The 25,580-nt window shown below is 40.7% G+C and overlaps 1 protein-coding gene and 1 long non-coding RNA gene across 2 annotated transcripts; one reads left to right on the forward strand and one right to left on the reverse strand.

Annotated features, from left to right (window-relative positions):
- Window positions 1–601: 601 nt before the first annotated feature.
- ntn5 (netrin 5) lies at window positions 602–20,149 on the reverse strand. The gene is made up of 7 exons (XM_040009830.1): window positions 19,947–20,149; window positions 12,834–14,308; window positions 11,965–12,153; window positions 10,402–10,551; window positions 4,818–4,868; window positions 3,987–4,067; window positions 602–3,718 (listed from the first exon to the last, which is right to left on the reverse strand). The coding sequence occupies exons 2-7, from the start codon at window positions 14,296–14,298 to the stop codon at window positions 3,156–3,158; spliced, it is 2,499 nt and encodes an 832-aa protein (XP_039865764.1). The 5' UTR covers window positions 14,299–14,308; window positions 19,947–20,149; the 3' UTR covers window positions 602–3,155.
- LOC120720201 lies at window positions 20,144–23,943 on the forward strand. Its single transcript, XR_005692829.1, has 2 exons — window positions 20,144–20,819; window positions 23,490–23,943. It is a non-coding gene; the product is annotated as an uncharacterized LOC120720201 (long non-coding RNA).
- The last annotated feature ends 1,637 nt before the right edge of the window (window positions 23,944–25,580 follow it).

The raw sequence follows: 25,580 nt of genomic DNA on the forward strand, positions 1-25,580 counted from the left end.
CACACCGAGACATGATTGTGCATGTGTTGACTTGCACTTTTTTCCTCTGACACACACACATAATTTGTGTGTTACGCACTGTTAACTTTTACAGCCGTGCCCTTCTCGTTTTGGGTTGTTTGGTGTTTCAGGGTGCAGAAACTCCTTTTCTTGTTTTTAGCTGCCAAAATGAAAACGTGACATTGGATGGTTTTTGCTACAATTTGTTGTTGTTTGCAAGCTGGAAACACAAACCTGACATGAGTTATTTATCACTTTCACTGGATTTTGAAAAACACAGAACACCAAGAAATTACTTGCAGTATGTTTGCATCCACCTGATAATCACTCTACTTGTAGCTATATTTTGGTCTCCACCAACTCCTGAGGACAATATCTGTTTCTAGCTACTAAATGATCCACTGTGTTTGCCAGTTAATTGCCAAAGTTTTTCTGTCTGCTGTTTTGCTGGTAGTGTACAGCTGTGTTTTGAATTTTTTTAAACAGCTGCCTGCTGTTGAAAGTGTGCTAATTAGAGCAGTGAAAGTGAACCAAAACAGTATATTGAACGCCTTAAAAACAAAACAGTGAGCTGAAAGATGCTAAAAAGATGGTCCATACATTACATCTCTTTACGGTTTATATCTGAAACACTTTACATAGTACACACAGTACACATATCCACACATATTGTGTAATTAACATTTATATGTATCGTTTGAGAGCTTCTTTATCACCAGCTAGCATCAAAGTATTAGTCAAAGACACTTAGATGAATGGTCTGATAAAATCAACACACATTATGAAATGACTACAGTTGTTTTTTTGAAAAAACTAAACTATAAGCCAGTAAAAATGCCAAAGATGATTACATTAAAATTTTATTAAAATTTTCTCTTTTTGTATTTCTGACATTTTTGGCTGTTTTCATGTAATATTTATAGTATTGTTGTCATTCCATTTACTGAGTTTAAGGTGTTGAAGAATATGTGTGATGAATATAGATCTGTCAAAATTAGATATTTAAGGTCTTCACAAGTACAGAATCATGAATGTGCACTTAAATTTGACTGATTTCTTACAAAGGTCACCCTAAGTGGTTAAAAAAAAGTTTGTATTTGAATAAGTATAAAACTAAGTCTATGTTTTTTTTCTGGTAAATGATTAAAGACAGTGTACAGAAAACATGCTGCATGTTGGGTTACTGTATAAAGACATCTGAGCAGCTTGTTTGGAAGCATAATTAGCATGGTAAGCTGCCAGCTGGTTGCACGGATGTTTGGACCTTATAAGAAAAGGAAAAGAGGCCCCAAAACAGTCTCACACACTCTTCGGTGTACTGTATGTTCAGTCCCGCTGCGAGGTCATCAGTCAGCGAGTCTATTTCTCTCTCTTTATTTTCAATCATAGCCTTCACCACAGCTGCACAGCCAATCGCTGACACAGGTCCCACCAAAACAAGGTGGCTGCTCAACAAATAGGAACTCTTCCATCTGTCTTCATAACCTCCAACCACCCCCCATTTCCCCTGGGCTATGACGCGATATCTCCCAAATGGAAACAGAAGTCATGACGACAGGTTGGACCGATGTTTTTTAGATCCGTATCTGGGCTCCTTATGGTGTATCTGAGGATTCCTAGAAAATGAGGTTAAGTTAGTTTGGTCTTTGTGTCAGCTGTCCAGTGAGGGAACAGATTGTAGATAAAGTCTCTTTTCATCAAACATTGTACAGTTTGAATTAAAGGTGTGAGCGCAGTGAGGTTTTTCGTCTCCCACTACTGAAATGCATGCGAAAAGAAAGAAGGAAACTCAAAAAGAAAATTAAAGCAATTTTTTTTTTTACATTTTTAGAATTGAAATGTACTATATGTACATACATAATAAAGTGTTCTTATTTAAATGTTTTAATTTAAAAATCAATGAGTTTTCTTTGTCTAAATTGAATTAGCCTAAATGAAAAATTTCAGTTTTCAGTTTTTTAATTTCATTATTTTAGACAGGCAAGAGTAAAGATATTTGTCAAATTTAAAAATGGAATTTAATAATATAATAATATCTTGTCTGTGCTAACCCGGCTGCTCAATGCACTCGTGGTGTCACAGCTTTGTTTTTCTTACATGAAGGTAAAAAAAACACAATCTGAGCAACACGTTATGAAGGCTATTTTAACTGATGTCCATATCAGACAGAAATAACAAAAATAAATACACTGAAATTATACTTTTACGTGGGATATACATATTCTGCAAATATTTCAAGTTGATTAAAGGGGAACAAATGTAAGTAGTTCAGCAAAATAAATAAATAATGTATTAATTAATCTGTTTAGTTTTGAAAGTTTTGGGTTTAAACTGTAAAACTACAGCATCGATGTAATAGTAAATATTAGTTATTTATAATAAATGCAAATTTGCAGTCTCCAGCATGGTTTTACATAACAGACACATTCTGTTGTAATTATCCATGTGAGCTACATGACTTTCAACTTTGTTCGGTTATTTTAATTTAGTGAAATTGCTTCAGAGATTACTTTTCAGTATTTGCTTTTCCCAAATTTACATGTGAATTAAAAATAAAGTCTAACATGGTATAATGGGCAATTTACAATAAAATATTTACTAGTAAAAAAAAATCAATCACATTTTTGCACATTAACTAAACCATTTGTCATTGTGTTAATTACTATTGTAAATAGTTTTATGATGTCATTTATTGTAATATTTTCCCTTTAGCTAAACAATTCAATAAATAAATATGATCTAAATATAGATTTTCTTTTTAAGTTTTCAAGACAAAATGCTAATTGACATTTTTCAAAGTTCAGTCAGACTTTAATTTTCAGAAGTTTCCTTAGTAGAAATATTAAAATAATGATACTTACATTTTACATTTCACCATTTTAGTCTCACAGATTCATCATCACTGAGTGATACCACTTTATGTTGCTGCAAAACTCATTATGCAATAATTAACCTCTTAAGAATGTACATAAACCTAAAGGTGGGTATGTGTTTCGGTGTTGAAGGGTTTCTTTGAGCTTTCTTCTCACCTGATTGTCAAGTCCACTGACAAAAAAATGGAATAATGTACATTTTACTCCTTGTAGTTCTTCTGTTTTTTAAGAATTTCAATACAATAGAATTTGAGTCTTTAAATCTTCTCACTGTTAAAGTTTTCATGAAGGGTTTTGAGTAGAACACACTGGATTGGGTGAAGAAGAAGAGGGTAGTGTTGCCTCAGTGGATTTCACTTTGAACATGTGCGGCACTGCTGTGCTTTCAGTCTTGTGTGTGTTTGCTGCGTGAGACTCGACATCTTTCTCAGTCAGCAAGTGAGGGGGAACATAACCAGACTGGGGTTTTGGGTTTTCCCTGTAGCGCTGGTGGTTGTTTGCCTGTTTTGGTGGACAGCGGCCCCTCTTGTCCTGCCCCCGGAAAGCCCTGAGTTTGGGGCTCCAGTGTTCCTGCCACTGGAGGGCTAGAGTGGAGCGATCTGCCACCAGGCGCTTCTCCTCTGGCACCCAGGGCTGCTCTCCTTCATCTGCTCCGATCAGAAGGACTGTCCGACCCACCTGGAGGGCGGGGCAGCCGCAGCCAAGGTCGCGGTCAGGGACCCAAAGGGACTGAGAGCCCCTGCGAATGCGGGCGTGGGACCCAGTGCGAAAGACGACTTGCACCAAGATGGAAAACTGCCACCAGGGACCTGAGCGCTCCATACCTTTAACCTGCACCTTCAGCACTAACAAACACAGGCACAACATAGTAAAAAAAATAGTATTTTGATAGATTCTTTTGGTCCACAATTTAAATATTTGTTACAATTTAGATTTGATTCATTTGAAGAAATAATTTAAAGACTGGTTATACTTATACTCATTATATTCTGTCATACATACACTGTGGATGCTCATATCAAATATGGATAGCAGGAAACACTATAATTGTTAAATTATATTTAATAATATAATAAAAAATATAGTGGTTAAAACAGAAAAATGGCCACTAACCATAGTTCTTTCGACAATAGGTCTCCAAGTTCATCTTGACTTTAACCTGAGAAGGCTGGCAGTATGAAACGCACTCCTCCGCTACATGAGAGACAAGCAGAGGGGGGAGAGGGAGAGAGAATCGTCAAATGAGGGTGGATATCATTTCATAGCAAGCATATCAGCACATGTCTTTTCCCCTAATTACAATATGGCTGCTTCTATTTGTCATCACAGTATCCTTTGACTAACAGATGATCCCAACTGCAGCAGGTGGGACATTCTTCGAGCCGCCGCTAGGAGGGAGTGGTTAGCCACTCCGTGGAGAGAGTGAGCAGCAGCTCCCAGAGCAGTTTCAATTCAAGGACTGATCTGTTAAAAAATATGTGGCACGCCTTCAGAGGAGATCTGATATATGATCGCACAAAAAAGCCATAAATCTAAATGCTGCGGTGACATCAGCGGGGGGGAGAGGATAGAAAAGGGAAAAACTTTATTGTTATTACTCAATCAAATCTTGTTGTCAGTTACACAATTTCCTGCATGAGGCATTCGGATATCATAAGTTATTATGGCAGGTTACAGCAGGCAGAAAATTTTACAGTAGAAAAATCAGATATTGGTTTAATATATTTAAGTACCAGAAGTTTAGTTAATAGATTGGTTTAAAGTTATAAAAAGTTATAAAAAGTTACTTTCTGTATAAAACTGTCTTTCAGGATACAATTTTCCAGATTTGCCTTCTTCTCCATTTTTGTCTATGAAGTGATTGTCTGCTTAAAAAAATAATTCAAGGAGCTTCATCACATTGATGCAAAGCATTTCTCCAGGACTGCCATACATCAGACCTACCTATGCTGTACTGAGGTTGGTACACTGGAGTTGGAGCAACTTCTGGAATTCCTGCAAGCATAAACACAGTTTCAGACAAAACAGACACACAAAGAGAAACTTCAGGACACCTTCCAGAGCTGTTAGTCTGTTTCACTTCTGTGCATTATATGTGTGCGTTGTGTTTGAATGACCCTCGCTGCGTGAGGCATGCCCATGCAGAAGATAAGCAAATGTCAAAATGAACGTGTGTGTGGTCCTTTTATGGTCCACAAACCCATCCCGTGGTGCTCTCTCTAACACACAGACAGATGCAAACTTTACTTTTTGGAATTTAATAGGGTCAGACCTTCACTTCTTGTATGGTTTTGTCTCAAACATTAAACAGAGTAGTGCGTGTTGGTGGTGTGGATTAACATCCTGGTTGGCGACGCGTGCATAACCCAGGCTCTTGTAAAAGTTTGTGTGTGACAGTGCCGCCATATAAGCTCACGCATCGTCCTCTGTCCAGGTCTGGTCTTCTATGACACAACTGGGCCACTGACACCCAACACCCCCTTCCAGCTGACGGTCCCTCGTGTTTAAAAGTCAAGAAGGTGCTCTGGGTTTCTGTAAGTGTACTTATAGTACATGTCAAGGGTTCCAATGAGGCAAATGGGGCTACCTGCATGAGCAGGGCTAGTGACAATATGATATCCATATATGCGACTGACAGACAGGGATATCTTTTGTATGTAAAAACTACCAAGCCTGATCTCCTAAAATTTCATGAAAATTTCAGAAAATTTTTTGAACTGAGCAGTTTCTGTCATGTCAGGCCTGCTTCCAGAACAAAATGACTGGGTCACTATCAGAATTTAGTGACTAGCTGACTATTCTATGTACACTACCAGTTAAAAGGTTAGACACGCCTTTTTATTTAATGTTTTTTCTTTATTTTCATGACTATTTACGGTGTAGATGCTCACTCCCGGCATCAAAACTATGAATGAACACATATGGATTTATTACAAAACAAAAAAAGTGTGAAGTAACTCAAAGCATCTTTTATATTTTTGATTCTTCAAAATAGCCACCCTTTGCTTTGATTGCTGCTTTGTACGCTCTCGGCATTCTTTTAATGAGCTTCATGAGGTAGTCGCCTGAAATGGTTTTCCAACAGTCTTTAAGGAGTCCCCAACACTTGTTGGCCCTTTTGCCTTCACTCTGAGGTCCATCTCATCCCAAACCATCTCGACTGGGTTTAGGTCAGATGACTGTGGAGGCCAGGCCATCTGTTGCAGCACTCCATCACTCTCCTTTTTGGTCAAATAGCCCTTGGGGTCATTGTCCTGTTGAAAAATAAGTGGTGGTCCAACTAAACGTAAACCGGATAGGATGGCATGTCGCTGCAGGATGCTATGGTATACATGTCAAATTCAATTTTGAATAAATCCCCAACAGTGTCACCAGCAAAGCACCCCCAAACCATCATACCTGCTCCTTCAAGCTTCAGGGTGGGAACCATGCATGTAGAGACCATCCGTTCACCTTTTCTGCATCACACAAAGACAAGGCACGTGGAACCATAGATCTCAAATTTGGACTCATCGGACCAAAGCACAGATTTCCACTTGTCTAATGTCCATTCCTTGAATTTCTTGTCCCAAACAAATCTTTACTACTTCTTGCTTTTCCTTAGTAGTGGTTTCTTATTAGCTGTTTGGCCATAAGGGCTTGATTCGCGCCGTCTCCTCTGAACAGTTGATGTAGAGGTTGTGTCTCCTACTGGAACTGGTCCTCTTTTCCTGGGGCGGTCCTCATGTGAGCCAGTTTCATCGTAGCACTTGATGATTTTGGTGACTGCACATTTAAAGTTTTAGCAATTTTCCAGACTGACTGACCTTCAGTTCTTTACTTAGTTGATTGGTTCTTGCCATAATATGCTATAATCTGACAGTTGTCAAATAAGGCTGTAAACTGTGTAATAAGGCAAGAAATTCCACCAATGAACCCTGACAAGGCACACCTGTGAAGTGAAAACCATTTCAGATGACTACATCATGAAGCTCATTTAGAGAAGGGTTTGCAGCACGCTCAACAAAGCAAAGGGTGGCAACTCTGGCAGATCTAAAATATAAAACATATTTGGAGTTATTTACTTTTCTTTGCTACATAATCCCAAATATCTTGATTTATATATTTGATGTCTTCAGTATGTATGTACAATGCAGAAAGTAGTAAAAATAAAGAAAAACAATTAAATGAGAAGGTGACCCATATATATATCTATATATACATACATATATGTATGTATATATATTATATATATATTATTCTAATCATCATCAAAATCACATCTTTATTGATAAACGCCGAGTCATTAAGGGTACAGGGATTTCCAAGATTCAAGATCTTCAAGATTTCTTTTAATTCTAAATAATAAAAAAAACATAAAACACTTCTTAATGCTAATCTTTCTCTTGCTAAAAAGTCTAGCACAATTGTTTAGGCGACATTCAAGAAGTACCTCAAACCAGCAGTTAGGCAACATCTGTGATTGATTAAAACTGAAAAGCAAGGTTATTGGTCTCGGTGGAGAATGTGTCGCTGAGTGGACTTCTAGTTTTTAATATGTTTCTAAATTTACAAGGCAAGTCAAATGTCTGAATCGTCACATATTGGAATATTCCAAATAGTGCAGAAACAAAAGATGCTGTTCATGCATTCCTAAATCAATATAGAAACTATACAGGATAAAATTAGCAATAAATAAATCAATAAAAATATGATCTAACCCAAGAAATATCAGGTCAAAGTAAAAACACAACAAAACATGACACTAGGAGAAAAGTCAGCACTAACTAACTAAATCAGATAACTCATCTTAATGTGAGAAGACTTTTCATTGACCAATATTTCATGTTAATGGGATTTCAACTATTTTCTTTTCTTTGGCATTCATTGAAACTCTATTAACAAAAACAGAAGCCACTATCAGAGCGACATGCTGCTAAGAGGATTCTGAAGTGAAATCAGCAAAGATGTTGGTAGAAATATAACTTTCAGAGGAAAAAAAAAAGTTAAATTCTGCAAAGTTAGCAAACATTTTGACATGTTTTGTTAATCAGATTTAACTGGGGAATGTATAGATCTCATTTTTATCTCCCAGTGGACACTAAAGTTAGAGTTATTTTAGATAATGCTTCAAAATAACAGTTCCAGTAATCTTTCACGATGGCCCTCGCAGGATTAAACCCGAGGTCATAGATGACTTTGGCTGAGGTGACAGCACATCAACTTGCTTTAAATGTGTGAAATAACTGTTTGCTATTTTGTAACAAATCATAAAACTTGATCATTTTTCATTTCATAAATTTGCAGTTAAAGCTTTAGCAAAGGTTAGCTGGGGCTATCTCATCAGCTAGCTTGGATTCCGTTTTGCTTTAGCTTTAGTTTGACCAAAATATGCAGCCCTGTCAGACAATTCTGCTGACATCCTGGTCTATTCAGAGCATAGATAAAATGGTTTAAAGGTAGCTAACATTGAATTTAGCCTGACTGCTGCACACATTTAGGGCTGTCTGATGAGGTGTAGGCGAGATGTACGAGGTGGTGGGAGCAGAGAGGTGCTATACATAGACTGAGATGGTCTGGGAGTAAAAACAAACAAGGTTCTCTTTCACTCACTCCTCTCACTAGGAGAGTTATGAGTCTGGGCCCTTCGATGGGGGCAGTTTGAGGCGTGCAACAGGTGCGAAGCTCCCTGCTGCTGGCTCCCTATGTCACCTGATTGGGACTAACACAGCGTCAGAGCCTGTGTAGTTGTCGGCACTCGTGCGATTAGCCCGGGATGTGCGCGTGGATTAGCGCTCATGGCTGATGTTTGTTGCTGGCCAGGCGCAGAGATGTGAGTGGCAACAATCCTCTTGATCTGACGCTGATACCAGATCAGCGGGAGATGAGGTTTCCCTGTAGCGCTCAGCTCATGTTATCACTGCTGTGGAAACCATCCAGGGATGATGAAAAGGAGACACGCCGAGGAGATCGGGCCAAATTAAACTGAAGCGCAGCGGCCCTATTTATACTGAGCTACAATTTGATAAAGGCTTACACAGCTTGATAGAGTCGCTTAATCCATTTAGGCCACGAACAAATGAGGCTGAAGGAGAAATTAAAGAAGTCACTTTGTCATGACTGACAACAAACTATTAAAAGCCAAAGGGTGTCGAGTGCAGAGAGAACATTTTTAATTACGGTAAGACTAAGTGCTGTTATGAAATCAATCCTTATAAAAACAAACAAAAGAGGTTGTCATAACTTTCAGATTTGAGGCATCTATTCATAGTTTTCATAGAGTCCTGGAAGGCTCCCACATGTGTGCAAAACTCAATAGGCAAAATAAGTGCAGTATTGAACCATTTGACCAGGTTCAATAAATGTAACATTTTACATTCTACTTATGTAACAAAATTACATGGGAACTTGGACTTGACTTGGACACATGCAGGCTGAAATGAGACACTGCAAAATGTGATCTGTGTCTGATGGGTGTTATGGCAGTTGCACCAATTTCCACAAACACACGAAAATCCTTGAAACAGAGCGAGGAGGAGAGAAATCCCTCAGACAGACCCAGAACCCCTGGGACAAAAGACAGAGCCCACTGGCAGAGTCCTCCCAGAGAGGAAATGAATATCCAGACGTGATGGAAGCGATGTTTCAGTCATTAGTTAATGGTAAAAGTGTTATTGGTCATCACAGTTGTGTCTTTAACAGGCTGATTACCTATTGACTACATTCAGACATTCAAATAATAAATTCAGCCCTGTATTAAATGTTAAATGAATGTTAAATGTTTGCTTTATTAAATCTGTGTTCTTCAAATATGAACTATGAAAACGTCTAATTATAATAATCCTTTTGTGTAAACTCTCAAGTCCAGATGAGAACAATCAATAACTATTTAAGAGGAATTAGTAAACGAAGTCACCAAAACAAAACAAAAACAGAAAAACATTGTTGCTGTACAAACACTTTTTGTGGTCTTGAAAATGTATTCAGACTACTGATGATGCATTCGCCTCATAAATTATGCCTCAGAGTCTACATAAGCTGCCTTTATAAATTAAAGGTTTTGGCATATGCAGTGCTGTATTGGATAAATATCAAATTTTGCATACAACCACACTGAGCTACTGGCTAACATCAAGTAGCTACTTAATATCAATCTACATGTTGCTAGTTTTAAGGGAGAGCTATTCTGGTTAGGTTAGCATAAATCCATGCCAAAAACCCATTTCCAATTTCATTTTTAATATTGCAATAGTAACAATCTGAGTTGCTGTAGATGAGGACAAACTGGTGTGATCTGCACTTGTGTTAGCATTTCCTTGGGTGAGGAAAAGTGTTAGCATGCACTGACAGCCTTTATGCTTTGCTAGCAGTTGTAAACACACTGTGTGGCTCATTTGTGCACTCTTTAGTGGCACTAAACCTTGTGGAATCAATAACTGACAGAAAGAGGAAGAAGTTCTTGTTTTGCCTTCAAAGTGAAAAATCTTTCTGACAACACTGCTAAAGTTAGCAGGTTTAAAATGGACATCTGCGTGGCTGGTAAACTTACGTATGCAGGGCTGTAAAGGAGACTTCCCCTGTTCATATCCTGGGGCACAGCGGTTACACCTGAGGCCGGTCACACCTCGTCGACACAGGCACTGACCAGATGTCTGGTTACACCAGCCACCCACTGCCCCCACAGGATGGCACTGACACGCTGGGAAAGAAAAATGAACAGATTAGAAGCTGAATAAGCACGTTTTTTGGTAGGTACTCACATGAGCTGTAAATCCAACACTGACATATTATCACCTTACAGTACAGGCTTATTAGCCTGTATTTTAAAGCTCTGTACTGTTTTTGCCTCAGTTTTCTTGTCCACCAACAAGCAGGTTGTAAACCAAAACAACAAGCTAAAAGATGCTAAAATGGTGAGCAGAGCCAGTTGAAATAATCTATATTTTGGATAGGTTTAAGATATGTTAAAAATAACATAACAAAGGAAAGACATGACAACAGGACTTAGAAATGCATCCATCAGTGACAGGACCTGCTTTAATCCTGAATGACAAGCATGTGTCCTCAAGCGTGTCACTGAGCATTACAGAAGGCCTATACTAACGCCAGGTGGGCGTCTGTTTCCTGATGGGTAAACAAAGACAAATTCCTCAGTGGAGATATTAACAAAATTGCACACCATTGCAGGGAATCATTATCACTCTGGTGTTTCTTTTAGGTAAGTTTTTTTTAGTGAAGATGAACCTTCTTAAGTAGATATTAGCAGTGTTGCCTGTTACACGGTATAATGATTACTGCCTGGATTTGCCATAGTTTACATTGCAAAGCTTTTTATTTACCAGTGCTTTCAAAGGATAAGGGCCAATGAGAGAAGACAGATGGGGAGAGGAAGCCTCTCCTCAGCAGCTCTGTTCACACTCGAACAATGTTTATACAAATCCTTACAATAAGTCCAAACAACCTGCCTGGAGAAAATGAGTAATTGTCTCACCGCTGGCCTCTGAATGGTTACTAAGTGAAATGTAGCAGCAATAAATCAGGACTAAAAGCGTATAAATTTGCAGGATACTCTTGTTTCATGCCTTAAAAGTGATAAAATATTGAGCGTGTTTAATATTTTTTATTATCCCTGAATGTGTGTGAAACTCACAAGGCCTGTTAATTCTGGATATACAGCAAAGTATTAGAGCAGAGGACAAGCTTGCACACAGCTAAGCTAGGGTGTCACAGTCACTTAGGACATGATACCGGTCAAAGGTCACCGGGGGTCATTGCAGATGCCACAGGTGGTAATAATGTGGATGCATGAGGCAGCTCGGTGTGGTTTGTGTGTGCTTTTGTATATCGCTAACAGGAATAGCTGTCCTCTGTCACAATGTAACCACCCCATTAACACTTTTGTACACTTGTACAGAGGCAGAGCGGACCACGTAAGCTCAAATAGCAACACACATTCTGACAGTCGGGCATAAACACGATCACACTCTGATTTACTTTTCATCTTTCAGCGAATGTACAGTCAATCAAAGGTATGGGTCACGCACTCGCTCTACCCTCCATCTTGTGTCCCCCACCACATATACACTAAACACACACACATCCAGTCACTGACGTTGGCAGGCTTTGCGGTGGCTGAGTGGCTTTTTGTGGTTGCGGGTGTATCCATTCTGGCAGTACTGGCAGTGGCGTCCGGCCGTGTGGTGGCGACACTTCTGACACACGCCTCCACTGCGCCGGCCCGACTGCTGAAACACTTCCATGCTGAAGCGGCATTTGTTGGAGTGGCCGTTACACTCACAGGCTGGACATAGGCAAAGCAAAATAAATACTGATGAACACCAACGAAGAAAAGAGTTTCAGGGCTGGAGAAAGTATTATCAATGGGTTATTCAAATCCAGCAGTTTGGCTTTAATATGGTATCCAGAAAGTACCAAATAAGGGAAATTTTGGCTTAAGCCAGATTTATGACTTTCAGTTTGATTGCAAATATGTTGACACAAAGCCCTCTTACACTTAGCTCTCTTCCAGAGTGCGTCTTTTGTTCTATTTTTATAGCGAGAATAACTTTCACATCAACTGTATGGGGGGGATCTTTTAAAGCGCCCTCATTTATATTGTATTAATGTTTGAAGTCATGTATAATTAATGGTGTGTTGCCTTGAGTAACAGTCACTGAACTGGACCTCTGCAACATGTTTGTAGGCTGCTGAGTATCGGTCAGGATCTGATGTGCAAAGGTTTTTATGTTAATGCTGAAAACAGATGTCTGGCTTGTGCTGTTTGAGCGACATTAAGTTGCTGGATGAGTTATAGCCTTTATAAACCTGTACTTGAAATTGGGATTCAATCATGCTGTCTTTACTATATGCACAGTTTTTGACAGTTGCAATATGTTTTCTAGTGATTTCATTGATTTCTTTCATAAGACCAAAGGTGTGCTTATGTTAGCATTTTCAAAGGCAGTATGATGCAGGACTCACCAACACAGGGGTTTGGGTTAGTGGGCGTAGCTCGATGCCATGGTCTGTCAAAGTAGAAGTCCTCACACACATCACAGTCTGGCCCCGCTGTGTGATGCTTGCATACACACACTGCATGACCCGTGTCGTCGCGGCGACACCTGGAAGCGTGTCCGTTACATTTACACCTGCCCCCGACCTGCAGGTCCGAGAGGGCAAAAGGAGCTCGGCCGGGGGGCTTAAAAGCAGAAGGTTGGGCCGCCTGCAGATTCCTCGGCCTTGTATTGTGATTGTTGTTCCTCCGTTTCCTCAGCTCCTGCCCTTTGTTGTTTCTGCTTCGCCCCTCAACTGTCCAATTGCAATCTCCATTGGGGCAAGGCAGCCAATGATTGTTTTCCTTCTTGCGGCCACGCCCTCTGCCTTTCCCGCCCTTTTTAGGAGAAGTGAGAGTGTCCATGCTGAAACTGTCCCCCCCTTCCTTGCTGGTGACGTTGTGCCCGTCTTCATCTTGACCTGAGCTTTTATAATGACCCTTCCTGACTTGCTTATCTATTCTAACCCCTTTGTTCCTCACCCTTGTCTCTGAGTTTTTTGTCTCCCTGTCAAAAAATGCCAGTGTATTTTCTGTGTTTAACTTGTCCACCTGATCTCCAGTCTGATCCTTGAAGTCCGTTCTCCATCTCACAACACCAGCCTCTCTGATGTCGTGTCCACGGTCAAGCCATCTTTCTTCTTCCGTCTTATCCATGTGGCCTATCTTCACCTCACTGGACACCTTATGGAAGACCACGCGAATGTCGGTGGCTGTCACCCAGTCCTGGAGAGTGGGGCTATAGTCAAAATCAGGAGAGGATGGCCGTCCATCCAGAGTGGAGAAGGCCAACACCATGCCTCCTCGCTGCTTCTGTAGAGGGCGTGGGTCTGAGCAGAGGGGCTCCGTTTCTTGATGTCTCGTTTGGGCCACTGTTTGTGAAGGTAGCTTGAAGTTCCTGAGGCAGTCGCTGGAGTAGTGCTGCATTGGCCTCCAGGTGCGCCCAAAGTCCATCGACTTGAGGATGGAAATGGAGATGGGGTCCAATGGCTCCTTTTGGTGACAGAACTGAAAACTTATGTATGTGATCTCAAAGCGGCGGCCCAGCGGTAGGGTAAGGACCCAGTCTCCTGTGTCAGTACCTGCATCGGCCATCCAACATGTGAGGTTGTGGGGATTGTTGAGGTCGGTTAAGGTGGTGATGTGGCTGTCATAATCATTTCCTTGTAGCGAGTGGTTCACGTTGACTGGAACCCCGTAGGCAGCATTGATAAACTCTGACAGGCAGTGTCGCGGACGGCCAACTGTGTGGTAGCAGGGGTCATTAGGTGAATTCCAGCTCAACGGCGGTTGGGGAAGGGAAGAGGAAATGAGGGAAAGACAGAGGAAGAGGAGTAGAAGGAAAACAGGACAAAAAGAGGTGGAGGGAGGAGGGGAAAAGGGTTGGAACATCATGTCATCCAGCCTGTGAGAGGAAAAAAATCTTTTTTTAAAGAGGAAAACCACAGGAGTGTGATCAGAAAAGAACAAAAGACTAACTGATTGATTTATATGATACGCATTTGAAGCCGAAGAAGGAAATCTAAGAAGGACCACCTGTCCCCTTATTGAAAACACACCATACCAACTGATTGCATCACTGCAAGTTCACCTTATTGGCTTCCAGTAGTTGCCAGTAAAGACTTCATCCTGTAAAAATGTAATCTCCCATCATCCCAGTAGTGTCAGCCACCGGTTTGAACCCTTGAACTTGAGAACTTATAAGAACTTATCCATCTTAAAACTCTCCTTAACCCCAAAACGAGTGGATGAATGCGGGTGAAGAAGGGCGCGCACCCAGCAGGTCTGTCTGAAATAACAAAAAACATGCCCGACAGCTGGGGCTAAAACCTGAGCTGGACCACATCCATCATATTTATTGCTCCCTTTCCAAATATCTTTACCGTTGGTCATTGCTGCAGCCACCGCAGCGAGGGCCCCGACCATGAGCAGTGTAGTAGTGTCGTGGTGTAGGAAAGAGGGCACGGAGAAACAGAGAGGGAGGAAGAGGACTTGGAGATTAGCGTTTGGGATGGTAGAAATGATTTATGGAATGAAATGTGTGTTCGACTTGAGCCTCTACTCAGATACTTCCGTTGAAGAGACAAACCCTGACTTGTGTAGGTCTGCAGTGCAAACAAATCCGCTTCCCGTTTCGTATAATTGGTGATGAGTGTAATTTATTTTTCTGTCATGATTTGATACTAGAATTCGTCCGCTTTGGCATCCGGACAAAATGGACAATGCACCTACTTTCTCTGGGTCCAATGATTTATCGTTTTTTCGCTGCTCACACAAAGCCCAGAAGCACATTTCCCAATGAGCACTACGTAAGTTTCTCCATTGCAGGGTGAGTTCAGCACCTTTCTCCTTTCGCTTTTGGGAAATGATTTCTTTTCTTCATTAAATGGGCTGTCATCTTCTCATTTATATCCGCCATCCTTCGGCGGTTTCAAACAACTTTTCCTCCACTCTCCCGTCTCCCTGCCCATCTATCACCTGCCCCTTTCATTCTGTTCTGGGAATATTCTTAACTGCTGTGAGATTGATGATGCCCTAACAAGCGTTTGACACTGACAGCAAAGTCAGCAGGGCTGCATAAACCAAACCCGTAGGAGAGGAACGGGGCTGAGAGCCTCTCCGGCCTCGTCATGCCGCTCAATTAGCCAACGACCGAAATATGAGGCCTCCCTTTTGGGACCACACAACTCTGAGGGGTCCTGTGTGCAGGTCACGGCGGTCTCTCGGCTGCCTGGGGACAAACTGCAAATGTCCAAAAGCAACCAAATGCTAGAAAATAAATCAGCTAAACTTGATTGAGCACAAAAGGGGAATAACAGGCTCAGCAGGCGCCTGTGTTTTGTGGCGTTGCTAAAGGAAACAAGTAACAAGTGCAGTGATTAGTGGTCTGACTGTGACCCTGGTCCCAGTGAGCCACATTCCTGTGATCCAGAATGCCTCGGCTAGCCATTCCTGACGTGTCGAGACATGCCCCACGGGAACCTGAACACACTGATAAAAAGCAGGACGTATAAGTTGATCGGCTGATTAATTGGGTCTCTGGTTTCATGTGGTGTCGATATACCGGTTGTATAAGAAGGGGAGACAAGTCAAAGGGATGATGAGCGGGGTAAAAAGCTACCAGAGGATTCAGGGAAGTAGTGGTGAGATTTCAGTCAGGAATGCAGCGGATGGGCAGTTATAAGCGTGTAGGCGGGTGGTGGGGGTGAAGCGTACACATGGCTAAAAGAGAAAGGGGTAGGTTGTTTAACATTCCCGTGACATGCACTTGCTCTTGTCTTTGTCACATTACATGACTAATTAAACATTTGCCCATTACACCCACTCTGATAAATGGATGCTCAGCTAAGTGAGGCCCTTGAGGTTTTTAATGCGCCCCTCTAGGCCAAATGCAGAGACTAGATCAACTGTCTCGCATGGCCAATGCAACCCAGCAGATATGGTTTCAACTACGGTTTTTCTCTACCGCTTTCAATAAATTCACACAGCCAGCATGCCGGGGGCGGAAATGCTGAAGACGAGCGGGATTTCCTCTGAATGAATTTCCCGTTAACTCCAAGAAGAGGCCTCGATCTCCGTTTCAGTTTTGTCTACTTTTTCTTAGTTGCAAACTTAATGCACACAATAGCTGTTGATATAACAAATATGCATTCAGTTTGAGGACCCTGTGAGCAGAAGTTTTGAAATAACTTGGCAGCAATCTGCCTCTCAAAAAGCTTATACAGCCAAATAGTGGTATGATGAGATCAACAACATCTCCGGCGGGTGATCTTTAGAAGCAGCTATGCTTGGCTGGCAAGGGGCTGGAAAAATACTTGCTGACAACCTGGGGGCATGTTTACAGCATAGTCGAACAGGAGAGAGCAAGGAGAGCGGCGCTGGTGTTCGTGCTCTGCAGTCCTCGTTTATTTCCCGACGTAAATCTCCCGTTCTTCATAACGCTGAAATGTGTCTGAACTTGAAAGCAGCAGAGATGTCGGGAGCAGAAACAAAAAAGTGGTTTAATGATTTGGTAGAGGCTGAAGCTGCAGGAGTTCATGCACATGCATATAAGTTTTTCACATCTGAATAAATGGATAGGAATATGTAAGTGAATAGGAAACTCAATAAGGTGTTTCGGTGCAGCTGAAAATGCTTTTTGCAAAAGCATTTGCTTGCTAGACAGTTTTGCACTGAGTCTTTCTGTAGATTTAGGAGTCTGGTGGAGCTTTCAGAGAGAGAGAGAGATGTGATCTTATGGGGTAATAACAGCAATACATCCATAGTTTTCCATATCCATGCATGTTCATTTTTCATGCTTGGCCTGTCTCTGTAAGTAATATACCATGCCTTTTGCTGTATTATGATTCTAACTGAAGAACGAAGATCATATCCTTCTGAAAACTTATCACTCATAAATTAACTTTTTTTTTTTTTTTTTGCTTGTTTAATTGTTCCGCAGCAAACGTGTCTTTTTTGTGTTCCTGTCTCTTGCTGTGGTTCCTCTCTCTTGCTACCTGCTAACTCGCTTTGTCCCTTGCAGAGCTTTGGGCCTGTCTGCGTCTGGAGCTATTCTGCTGAGCAGATGAGCTGGATTTGGCCCGTCTCGCACATTTTAACATTCCTCGTCATGCGCAGCAGTCCCGGTCAACCGCAGCGAGGGAAAATATGCTAAATTCAAATAGTTCTGCAACCTCTGTGAGGAGTTTCAATAGATTAAAATGAGGATTGCGCAAATAAACACACGGCTGTGTTGTTTAATAAGGTGGATTTGTATCGAGCTGATAGCATCTGGGAAGATTTCCCAGGGTTTTACGTTGCAGCTCTGCTCCAAGACACGGAGCCTTTAAATAAATATGATCAATTATATAAGCTCTGTCTTATAGCCAGCGCGTTTGAAGCTGAACCAAGCGGGCACCTGTTGGCGCATGTTACCAAACTGACACCTTTGTTAATTTGCAATTGTCCTCAGCCGTCAGAAATACAACCCTGGGCTCTGGGTGAGAAGAGAAAGGCTATGCATGCGCTCTGTATTCCCATACTGCATTCCTGCCCGCACAGTTGAAGCCCATGTGTGTGTTATTCCACGCGGAGCGGATTCCAGGAGTTCTGTTTTAGGTGTAATAATCTAATTTTAGTGGGGTGGCCAGGGAGGTGGAAGCAACAGACAGCGCAAAATGGATTATCGCTGCTCGTATCTTTAGCTAAAGGCCTCTGTCCTTCATGTTTGCACCTCCAACAAACAGCCAGTCCGGTGCACGTGTGCCGCATCCTCCTGGGCCATCTGTGCTCCCTCAGATCTGAAAGGTGTCTCTGCACCGACCTGCAAGATTTACTTGCTTCATTTTTGAATAAAAAAAAACACATGTTGCCCGCTTGATAATACAAGGGGAGTTTCCTGTCAATTTCTCCTTTACTGCCTCATACAAGTTGGCAAGAAGCTTTCAGCGCAGCTCCAACTTCACATGATCTTATTGAAAACCAGATGGAAATGAAATCACTGGGAATCCACGCTGCAGTCAGGCCAAAGACAACTTCGGGCATTGTGGGGGGAAAAAAATTCCTGTGCGTAATTGTGTGCCAATTAAATCCGCATAGTGTCATACAGCAAGTTAATAATGAGAAGCAGGCGCAAAATGAATCAGAAAACACCGCCAGGTTTGCGCCTTTTATGAGCACTGGACAAGATTAAAAAATATATGTTTTTAAAAAAGAAATAAAAAAGAAGAAAAGAAAAACAGCCATGATTTGCGTCAGCTAATTAATCATTATTGTTACAGTTTCATTAAAAAAAAACCCAACTTTTTGTTTACTAAACTTTAGCTTGTTTTAATTAACACTTCACAGCAATCCAGTAAACCCCAGTCCCCAAATTCCTTAAGAAAAGAAAGACAGAAAAAAGCAGGCTGTCTTTATTAAGACAAATGCGGTGATATTTTTTATTAAACTGGATTTTTAGGGAAACCAACAAACTGTAAACGGACCTTAAAAGGCAAACAGCCCGCAGATACACGCTGGATGCCGGAGTTGACTTTAATCTGGATCCTTAGACTTTAATGATCCCTTTGCCACGGTTCATGAAACGTAAATGTTTATCATATTTAGTCTGATTGCTTTGGCCAGAGCTGAGAGCGAAGCCCGGAGACTAATTGGCTCAATTCAGCAGAGCTAATTGCGCTTTTGTTGAGCGCAAATTAGCTGCAGCCAATTATGAGCTTTATTTACACAGCGAGGCTATCGCAACGTGATCAGAAAACTTTCACTCTGATGTTTAATGTTGATCATTATTCTCGCTGGTGTTTAACGTTTAGGATAAATAACAGCGCCGAATTCCCGGCCTGCTAATTGGAAATCGTGTTATGAGCGTATATTGTGTTTTGATTTATTTATTTAATTTTTCTTTTACCTCAACATAATGGGACATAATGGCAAAACCACGTGCGTACGATTACATTCAAAAGAAATATACAAATGAAAATATGTTTTTTTAAATTGTAGTTCTGCGCAATGTTGCAGTAAAAAACAAACAAAAATTAAATACAGATTGTTTTTTAGAATGTTTTCTTATTAAAAATAAAATAAAATAAAAATAAACACAATAAGCAATTTACATTTCAGTAGCACTCGAGGTAAAACAATTTATACTACATGAGGTCTTTTTATTTTCAAGAAGGATTAAACGTATTTTTTTCTAGTTCAGTCCTACAGCTTATTTGTCAGCGCGTAAAACAATCAGTAATCACATTTAAAAGAATGAATTTTTAATGAGATTTATTCTCAAATATGAAAATATAAGTGTGTAAACGATAACTGAAAAGAGAAACGTAGCTATAACTCTACCCCTGATGTAATTTATACGAGTTTTTATTCCCCACAAATGCTTTTCTGCCTTTATTTAACCCTCATTTAGCCCTCAGTTCCACCGACAGAAAATACAGTCTGCACTTGAAGTTCCGTCGCTGCTTCTCTCCAGCGCCACAAAAGCGCAGATAAAACTTCACATCCCTTCAGCTACCGCAGACCTCGAGCCGATAAACGATCAAAAATCAGTCACAGGAGCTCACCATGTGCGTCGTCGCTGTGCTTCTCCTTCCTGCTCCCGCGGTGCCTCCTGATCATTAAGAGCAGCGCAGCAAGTGTCCGGACATCCAGCTCGGTGTGCAGAGGAGAGCTGAGCAGAAGGCAAACCTGCCGGGAGGGGGCAACGCACCGGGTAGGGGTGGGGGGACTGTGGGTGCAAATTAATGGGATAATCTGGGAGGTGTCTCTCCTAATAGCAACAAAACTGAGCCAAGAGCTCCCACCGAGGAGAGGAGTCACATCATTCTGTGCCAAACTGGCTCCAAGTGCCGAATGCGTAAAACCCCGATCCAAAGCTTTATTCTTTAAACACTTGTTTTACTGCTAAGTGTTCTGCTGGTATCAGCTTCAAATGTTTGGATAACATTTACTTTTCTTTTTTGTGGGAAAATCCAGTGTTGACGCCCACCATTCTATGCTAACAACCTGTATATTTCCAGTTAATCACTGATTATATAAATAGTTATGTAAAAGGTTTTCTGCACCAGTGCATGCTTTCAGTAAATATCTTAAAATAATCAAAAGTTGTTTTGAAACAGGACGAAAGAGCATTTGATGTAAGAATAGAAACGGAAAGTAGCCACACAAACCCCCTCTGTGTGCACAAGTGCATTAAGCAGGGCATTTGTCGTGTTGTTGTGTGATTTGTTTACTGCAGATGAACTCCATAGGTTTTGTTTTTTCTCACTGTGGGAATATTTTTAGTCAAACGTAGCTTTGATTTCTGGTTGCCTTCACTGGCTCAAAGAAACACCTTTTCTTCTTTGTTCTTCTTTCAGGAGCAGAACCTTTTTTGGAGTCTGATTTTATTTATAGGGCCTGCAGAGAGAAGACGCACTTCTTTGTTCTGTTGTCAGGTGAGGAGTTTAGTTCTTTTCTGAAAACAGCTCCATCAGTTGCAGGTGTGTTAGTTACATTTGCACTGCTGTTTTAGTTGTGAGTTATGTGTTCGCGTTTGTACTCTTTTATTTTGTTGGCCAGTTACTGAGTGCATTGGAGACTAAGATTTGATATCCAAAACATGAGATGAGTTTGCAAACGACACTTTAAATTAAACCAGAGATCAAAATATCTCAAATTAGCCCATTAGTAGCCAACTCCCATTTATCATACTTATGATACTCGTGCATTTTTTCATAATATGTTTGTGCTTTCTGTAATTTATAGTTTTGTAGTGTTACGTCATGCAGCAGGAGACATGACACAGCTCCCTATAAATACAAACAGGTTGACCTTTGCCATTATTCCAGATTTTTTTTGTTTAGTAGAAAACTACAATTTTTAAGACTCAGCTCAGCATTTCATGGTTTGTTAAGGATGCCTTTTCTTTTCTCTTTTTTTGCACTGCATGGATTCTCCTCCTTCAGGTTTATTAGCACTGGCAGGTAAATTGAGGGGTGCAGACAAAGTTCAGTTGCAGTAGTCTTATCTCGTCATCCAGGCAAAGATCTCGCTATCCCCTCGGTGAAATAGGAAAAATAGCTGAAGTTAATTTGGTGGAGTGGATCGTTCTCAGATGTGAGGCAAAACTGATACAGATGGAAATATAGGAACGAGAAAGTGGAGGGAGGGAGGAGGGAAGACGCTTGATTGGAGAGGAGGAAACTTTCCCAGAGAAAGACATAAAACTGATTGATGACTTCCCTCGAGGAATGTTTCCCCAGGTGTGTTTTGTGTGTGTGTGTGTGTGCGTGCGTGTGTGTGTCTAGTTACAATGCACTTAAGAAATGCTATCCTTGGACGCAGGACAAGTGCAATAAAGTAAACTGAGGAGTGAAATAGCACGTTAATGCGTCAATACTGCATTTTGGCAACATCAATACAAAGGCACATGAGATATCAGCGTGCTGAGGAGGAGGTACCCTTATAAAGAATAATTTGAAAAACGCAAATACTAATTGAGAGCAGAAATCACCCCTTACAGTGATATAAGAAAAAGCGTTTAACTGTGTAATAAAGTCCTAAGGAGGTCCTTGACAGGTGCTTTGCACTGCCAGATTGTTCACCCTGCAGCTAGTAGTGTTCTTAGAGACTCAAAGCATAATAAACAAAACACCACGGAGGTGCAATTTTAAAAGTCAACATTAACTCGCTGTAACAGAAAAGGGGCACATTTCACAATACGTGGCTGTCCGTGTTTGATGGATTAGCAGTGTTTAAATATTTAAAGTACTACAATATGGCTCTGTAGCTTGGTTTAATGATCAACTAAGGGGAGGGGGGGGGGGATTTCCAATATAGCGAAATTACATGAATTTTTGCCCCCCCGCCCCAGCTCTCGGCCACCTTTTGGTGCAACAGATGGGATGTTATATTATCCTGGAGAAAGATGCCCGTGTAGTAGAAACATCCAGGCCTAATGTGAGCCACCATCGGCTCCAGTTATGCCACAGGAAAGTGTTGTGTGGTCTAGACACGACCCTAATATCACAATCCACCTGACAGCTGGCGCAAATAAAGTGAACTTGCGCCTGAGCAGAGGCACACCCGGAGTCCATGTCATCAGTCAGAGCCCACAGAAAACTGCAGATGTGGGGCCGAACATTCACTGTTATCTGGGTTTCAACACAGAATTAATAAAAAGATTTACCGCAGAGGTCCAAGAAAAAATAAATAAATAAAAGCAAAAATCAGTGTAAATACCACATGTGGGAAATAATGACTCAAAGACTGAAAGCAATTAAAGCTTAACCCATAAGAGCTCGGACCCATTTTTACTGTGAGGAAAACTATGGGAGAGTCAGTTTTGAAACTTTAACAGAAACTTTCCTCAGTGTGTAAAGATGCAGTGACACCTGTGTCACCGTGGGTTCTTATGTATTTAACTGAGATCAGCTGAATCTTTTTTTTCTCCTCTACATATGATTAATGAGGTGACAACAAATAAAACTAGAGAACTATTAATGATCTTGGACAAAAAGAAAAACATGCATTTGAGGAGATTTTTGACTCAGTCCAAAGAAAACATTAAAAAAAAAAGTCAGCGGTGTACCTCAAGGTTCAATGTCGGGTCCCTTAAAGTTGCTTTGTAGTGTGTGTATTATTGATCCCACCAAATGCAGGTGTAAAAACACCTTTAAAGCCTCTCTTTTAAAAACAAACAACCAAAAATTTCTCCAGCGGGATGTATATAATAATTTAAATGTTATGGTATAATTCTGCATTTAAATGAAGACGTTTCTTTTTTAAGTGGCTAAAGCCTAGCAAATTATAGACAGATTAGCCATTAGCTCTGTAGAATTTAACCAGGATGTTATTATAAATGACTTAAAAGAGGGGGGAGGAAAGCAGATAAAAAACTAAGAGTCAATTTTACATCCATATTTCCATTTAGATCTTTCTTCTGCTGACAAAAATATTAGGGGTCAACGTACTAAATATGCAGTAACTTCAGCTCATTGCTGCTAATTCATCACCATAGCAGCATCTTCTGGAAGAAAAACTTTGCATACTACTTGGGAAAACCAAGGTTTAGAGGCTGTAAGAAGATCCTCTGTAAACATTGAGATGTGTCTCATCTGTTCCAGAGATCGACCCCCTCCGTCATCTGAACAGATCCTCGGGGAGATCGTTTTTCTTTCCCTCTGACCTCCGCTCCAGTCCATAGAGAGAATAAACAATGGGCACGCTTTTTGGCATAAGCCTCATCGGGATTCTCATTTGTATATTCACCCAGAAGGTGGCAGTCATTTTGGATTTTAAAAAATTTCTATGTTGTACAAATATGTACACAAATCATTATTTCCTAAGTAATGCAATATGATTCTTTTTGTTATCTTTAAGGAGGAAAAAACAAAATAAACTTTATTGAATGCTTTGGCTCTGAAACATGCTTGGCATAAAGAACAGAGTGGAAAATTATCCTGGTTGCCATGAATCCAAATGCAGTGTTTTGTTTTTCCAGAGTTTTCCTCATTTTGTCTCTGGCAGGAGTGCTAACGGGTGCTGTTTGCTGACGGGGAGCAGGCTGTTGTTCTGGGGAAAAAAACAAAAAACAAATCAATTACCCTGTTTAGTTCAAGTACCAGCGGTGTGGAATTTAGAAGAAAGGATTTTTGCTCAGCACCTTTTCCTGACAGCAGCAACAAGTTCACCCTTAAATCTCTGTCGCTCTGTCTCTCGTTTCCAGTCACATCATGGTGGCCTTCTGTCTTATTTAAACTGCTTGTTAAAATACTTTTTATCATTGTGGTTGATTAAGATTTCCAAAATTAAGAGTGACCTACATCTCGCTTTAGCTCACATATCAAATATTTATCTACTATGCACCTTGCCAAAGCAAACAAAGAAGGTTTCTAGATCCTTTCAGAGAGGAAAACAATCAGAGGAAATGAAACACGAGGAAAAGGAAACAAACCGAAGGCTTTGTTCACAAAAAAATTATTAAAAATGGACGTTTCGACACAATATCAAACACTGACAAGCAGCTTGTGTAATATGATAAAAACATTGTGTATATTTTTGTCATAGGGGTTTTCATCATCAGAGGAAGTTGCCTGTAATACAATTTCAAGCGTGATGTTGACAAATGTGGATATTTTTAAAATATCGTTACAAGGCTGGCAAACACATTTAAAGTTTTAATTTGAATGATCTCACCAGCCTCATTGTGCAAGGCGCACCTTATAAGGTATCTTCTTTAAACATCTGTGACACCTTTGGGCACAGGGCCCACAGACTGTAGCAGTTTCCAAATAGTGGCATGACAATCCCTTTTAATCACTCTTTAAAGTTTTGCACATTTTTGTAACTTTCCTTTTTGAAACTCGTTTTTGTACACATCACTTTATCTGCTATCTGATATTACAAAGTCATAAAGCTCTGACTGTGGAAACTTCCAGACAGGTTACCAGGCTCTATGGATTAAATAAAAGTGAACACATACTTGATATTTCAAATGCACCTGCAGGTGTAGTCTGCAAATAAATAAATATAAATAAAATAAAAGGTCAGCAATGCAGCCTCTATACAGATGGCTACATTAATGCTTAAAAAAAAAACAGTTCAATGACACTAGCCTGTAATTTTTAAAAAAAAATGTTAGCATTTTTAAAATGGTCTTCTTCGGTACAGATATTTGAGATTGATGTAGGCCTTCTCTGGAAGAAAAACGATTGGTCCCTAAGTGGTTATCTCTGCAAGAACAAAACATCCGAGTGAATCTTCTGCTGATCCTGTGACTTACAAGCTGTCTGCTTTTAAAATTCTGTCCAAATCACAGCAGAAGCAGCGGTTTGTCTGGGCTGTGTTGCTCCTCAGCGCCATCTCGTGGCTGGACTTGGCAGTAGCTGTCTACATCGTGTTGTCAGTGCTGGGACAACTCATAGAGTTGATCGTCGCCATCCTCTGATCTCCATTTGAAAAAAAAATGTTTGCATCAGGCATTTTTCAGTGGTTTAATTTGAACTTGGAAACACTGACCTTTAACTTTCTTTCCTTCTTCTTCTTTTTTTTTTTTTTTTGTAAGAAAGGGACTTTTTTCATTGGGATCCTTCTTGAACTGGGCCCAGCTTCCAGATAACACGTGATACCTATAGAACCCATGCTGGGGGATATGTTTCCTCCTTGTAGGCATTCAAAAGTTGGGTATTTCAGTGCTAACAGTGCTCCTGGGGTCC

This window comes from Simochromis diagramma, unplaced genomic scaffold (genome assembly GCF_900408965.1).
Source record: "Simochromis diagramma unplaced genomic scaffold, fSimDia1.1 OVJJ01000274.1, whole genome shotgun sequence".
Classification (NCBI taxonomy): Eukaryota; Metazoa; Chordata; class Actinopteri; order Cichliformes; family Cichlidae; genus Simochromis; species Simochromis diagramma.

Excerpts from the sequence above, each read along its gene's own strand:
- ntn5 (XM_040009830.1), bottom strand. The coding sequence starts at position 14,298 with ATGATGTTCCAACCCTTTTCCCCTCCTCCCTCCACCTCTTTTTGTCCT. Across the intron at positions 12,154-12,833 it reads TAACCCAAACCCCTGTGTTG|CCTGTGAGTGTAACGGCCAC; the intron begins GTGAGTCCTGCA and ends GCCTATGTCCAG. Across the intron at positions 4,869-10,401 it reads TCCTTTACAGCCCTGCATAC|GAATTCCAGAAGTTGCTCCA; the intron begins GTAAGTTTACCA and ends TTATGCTTGCAG.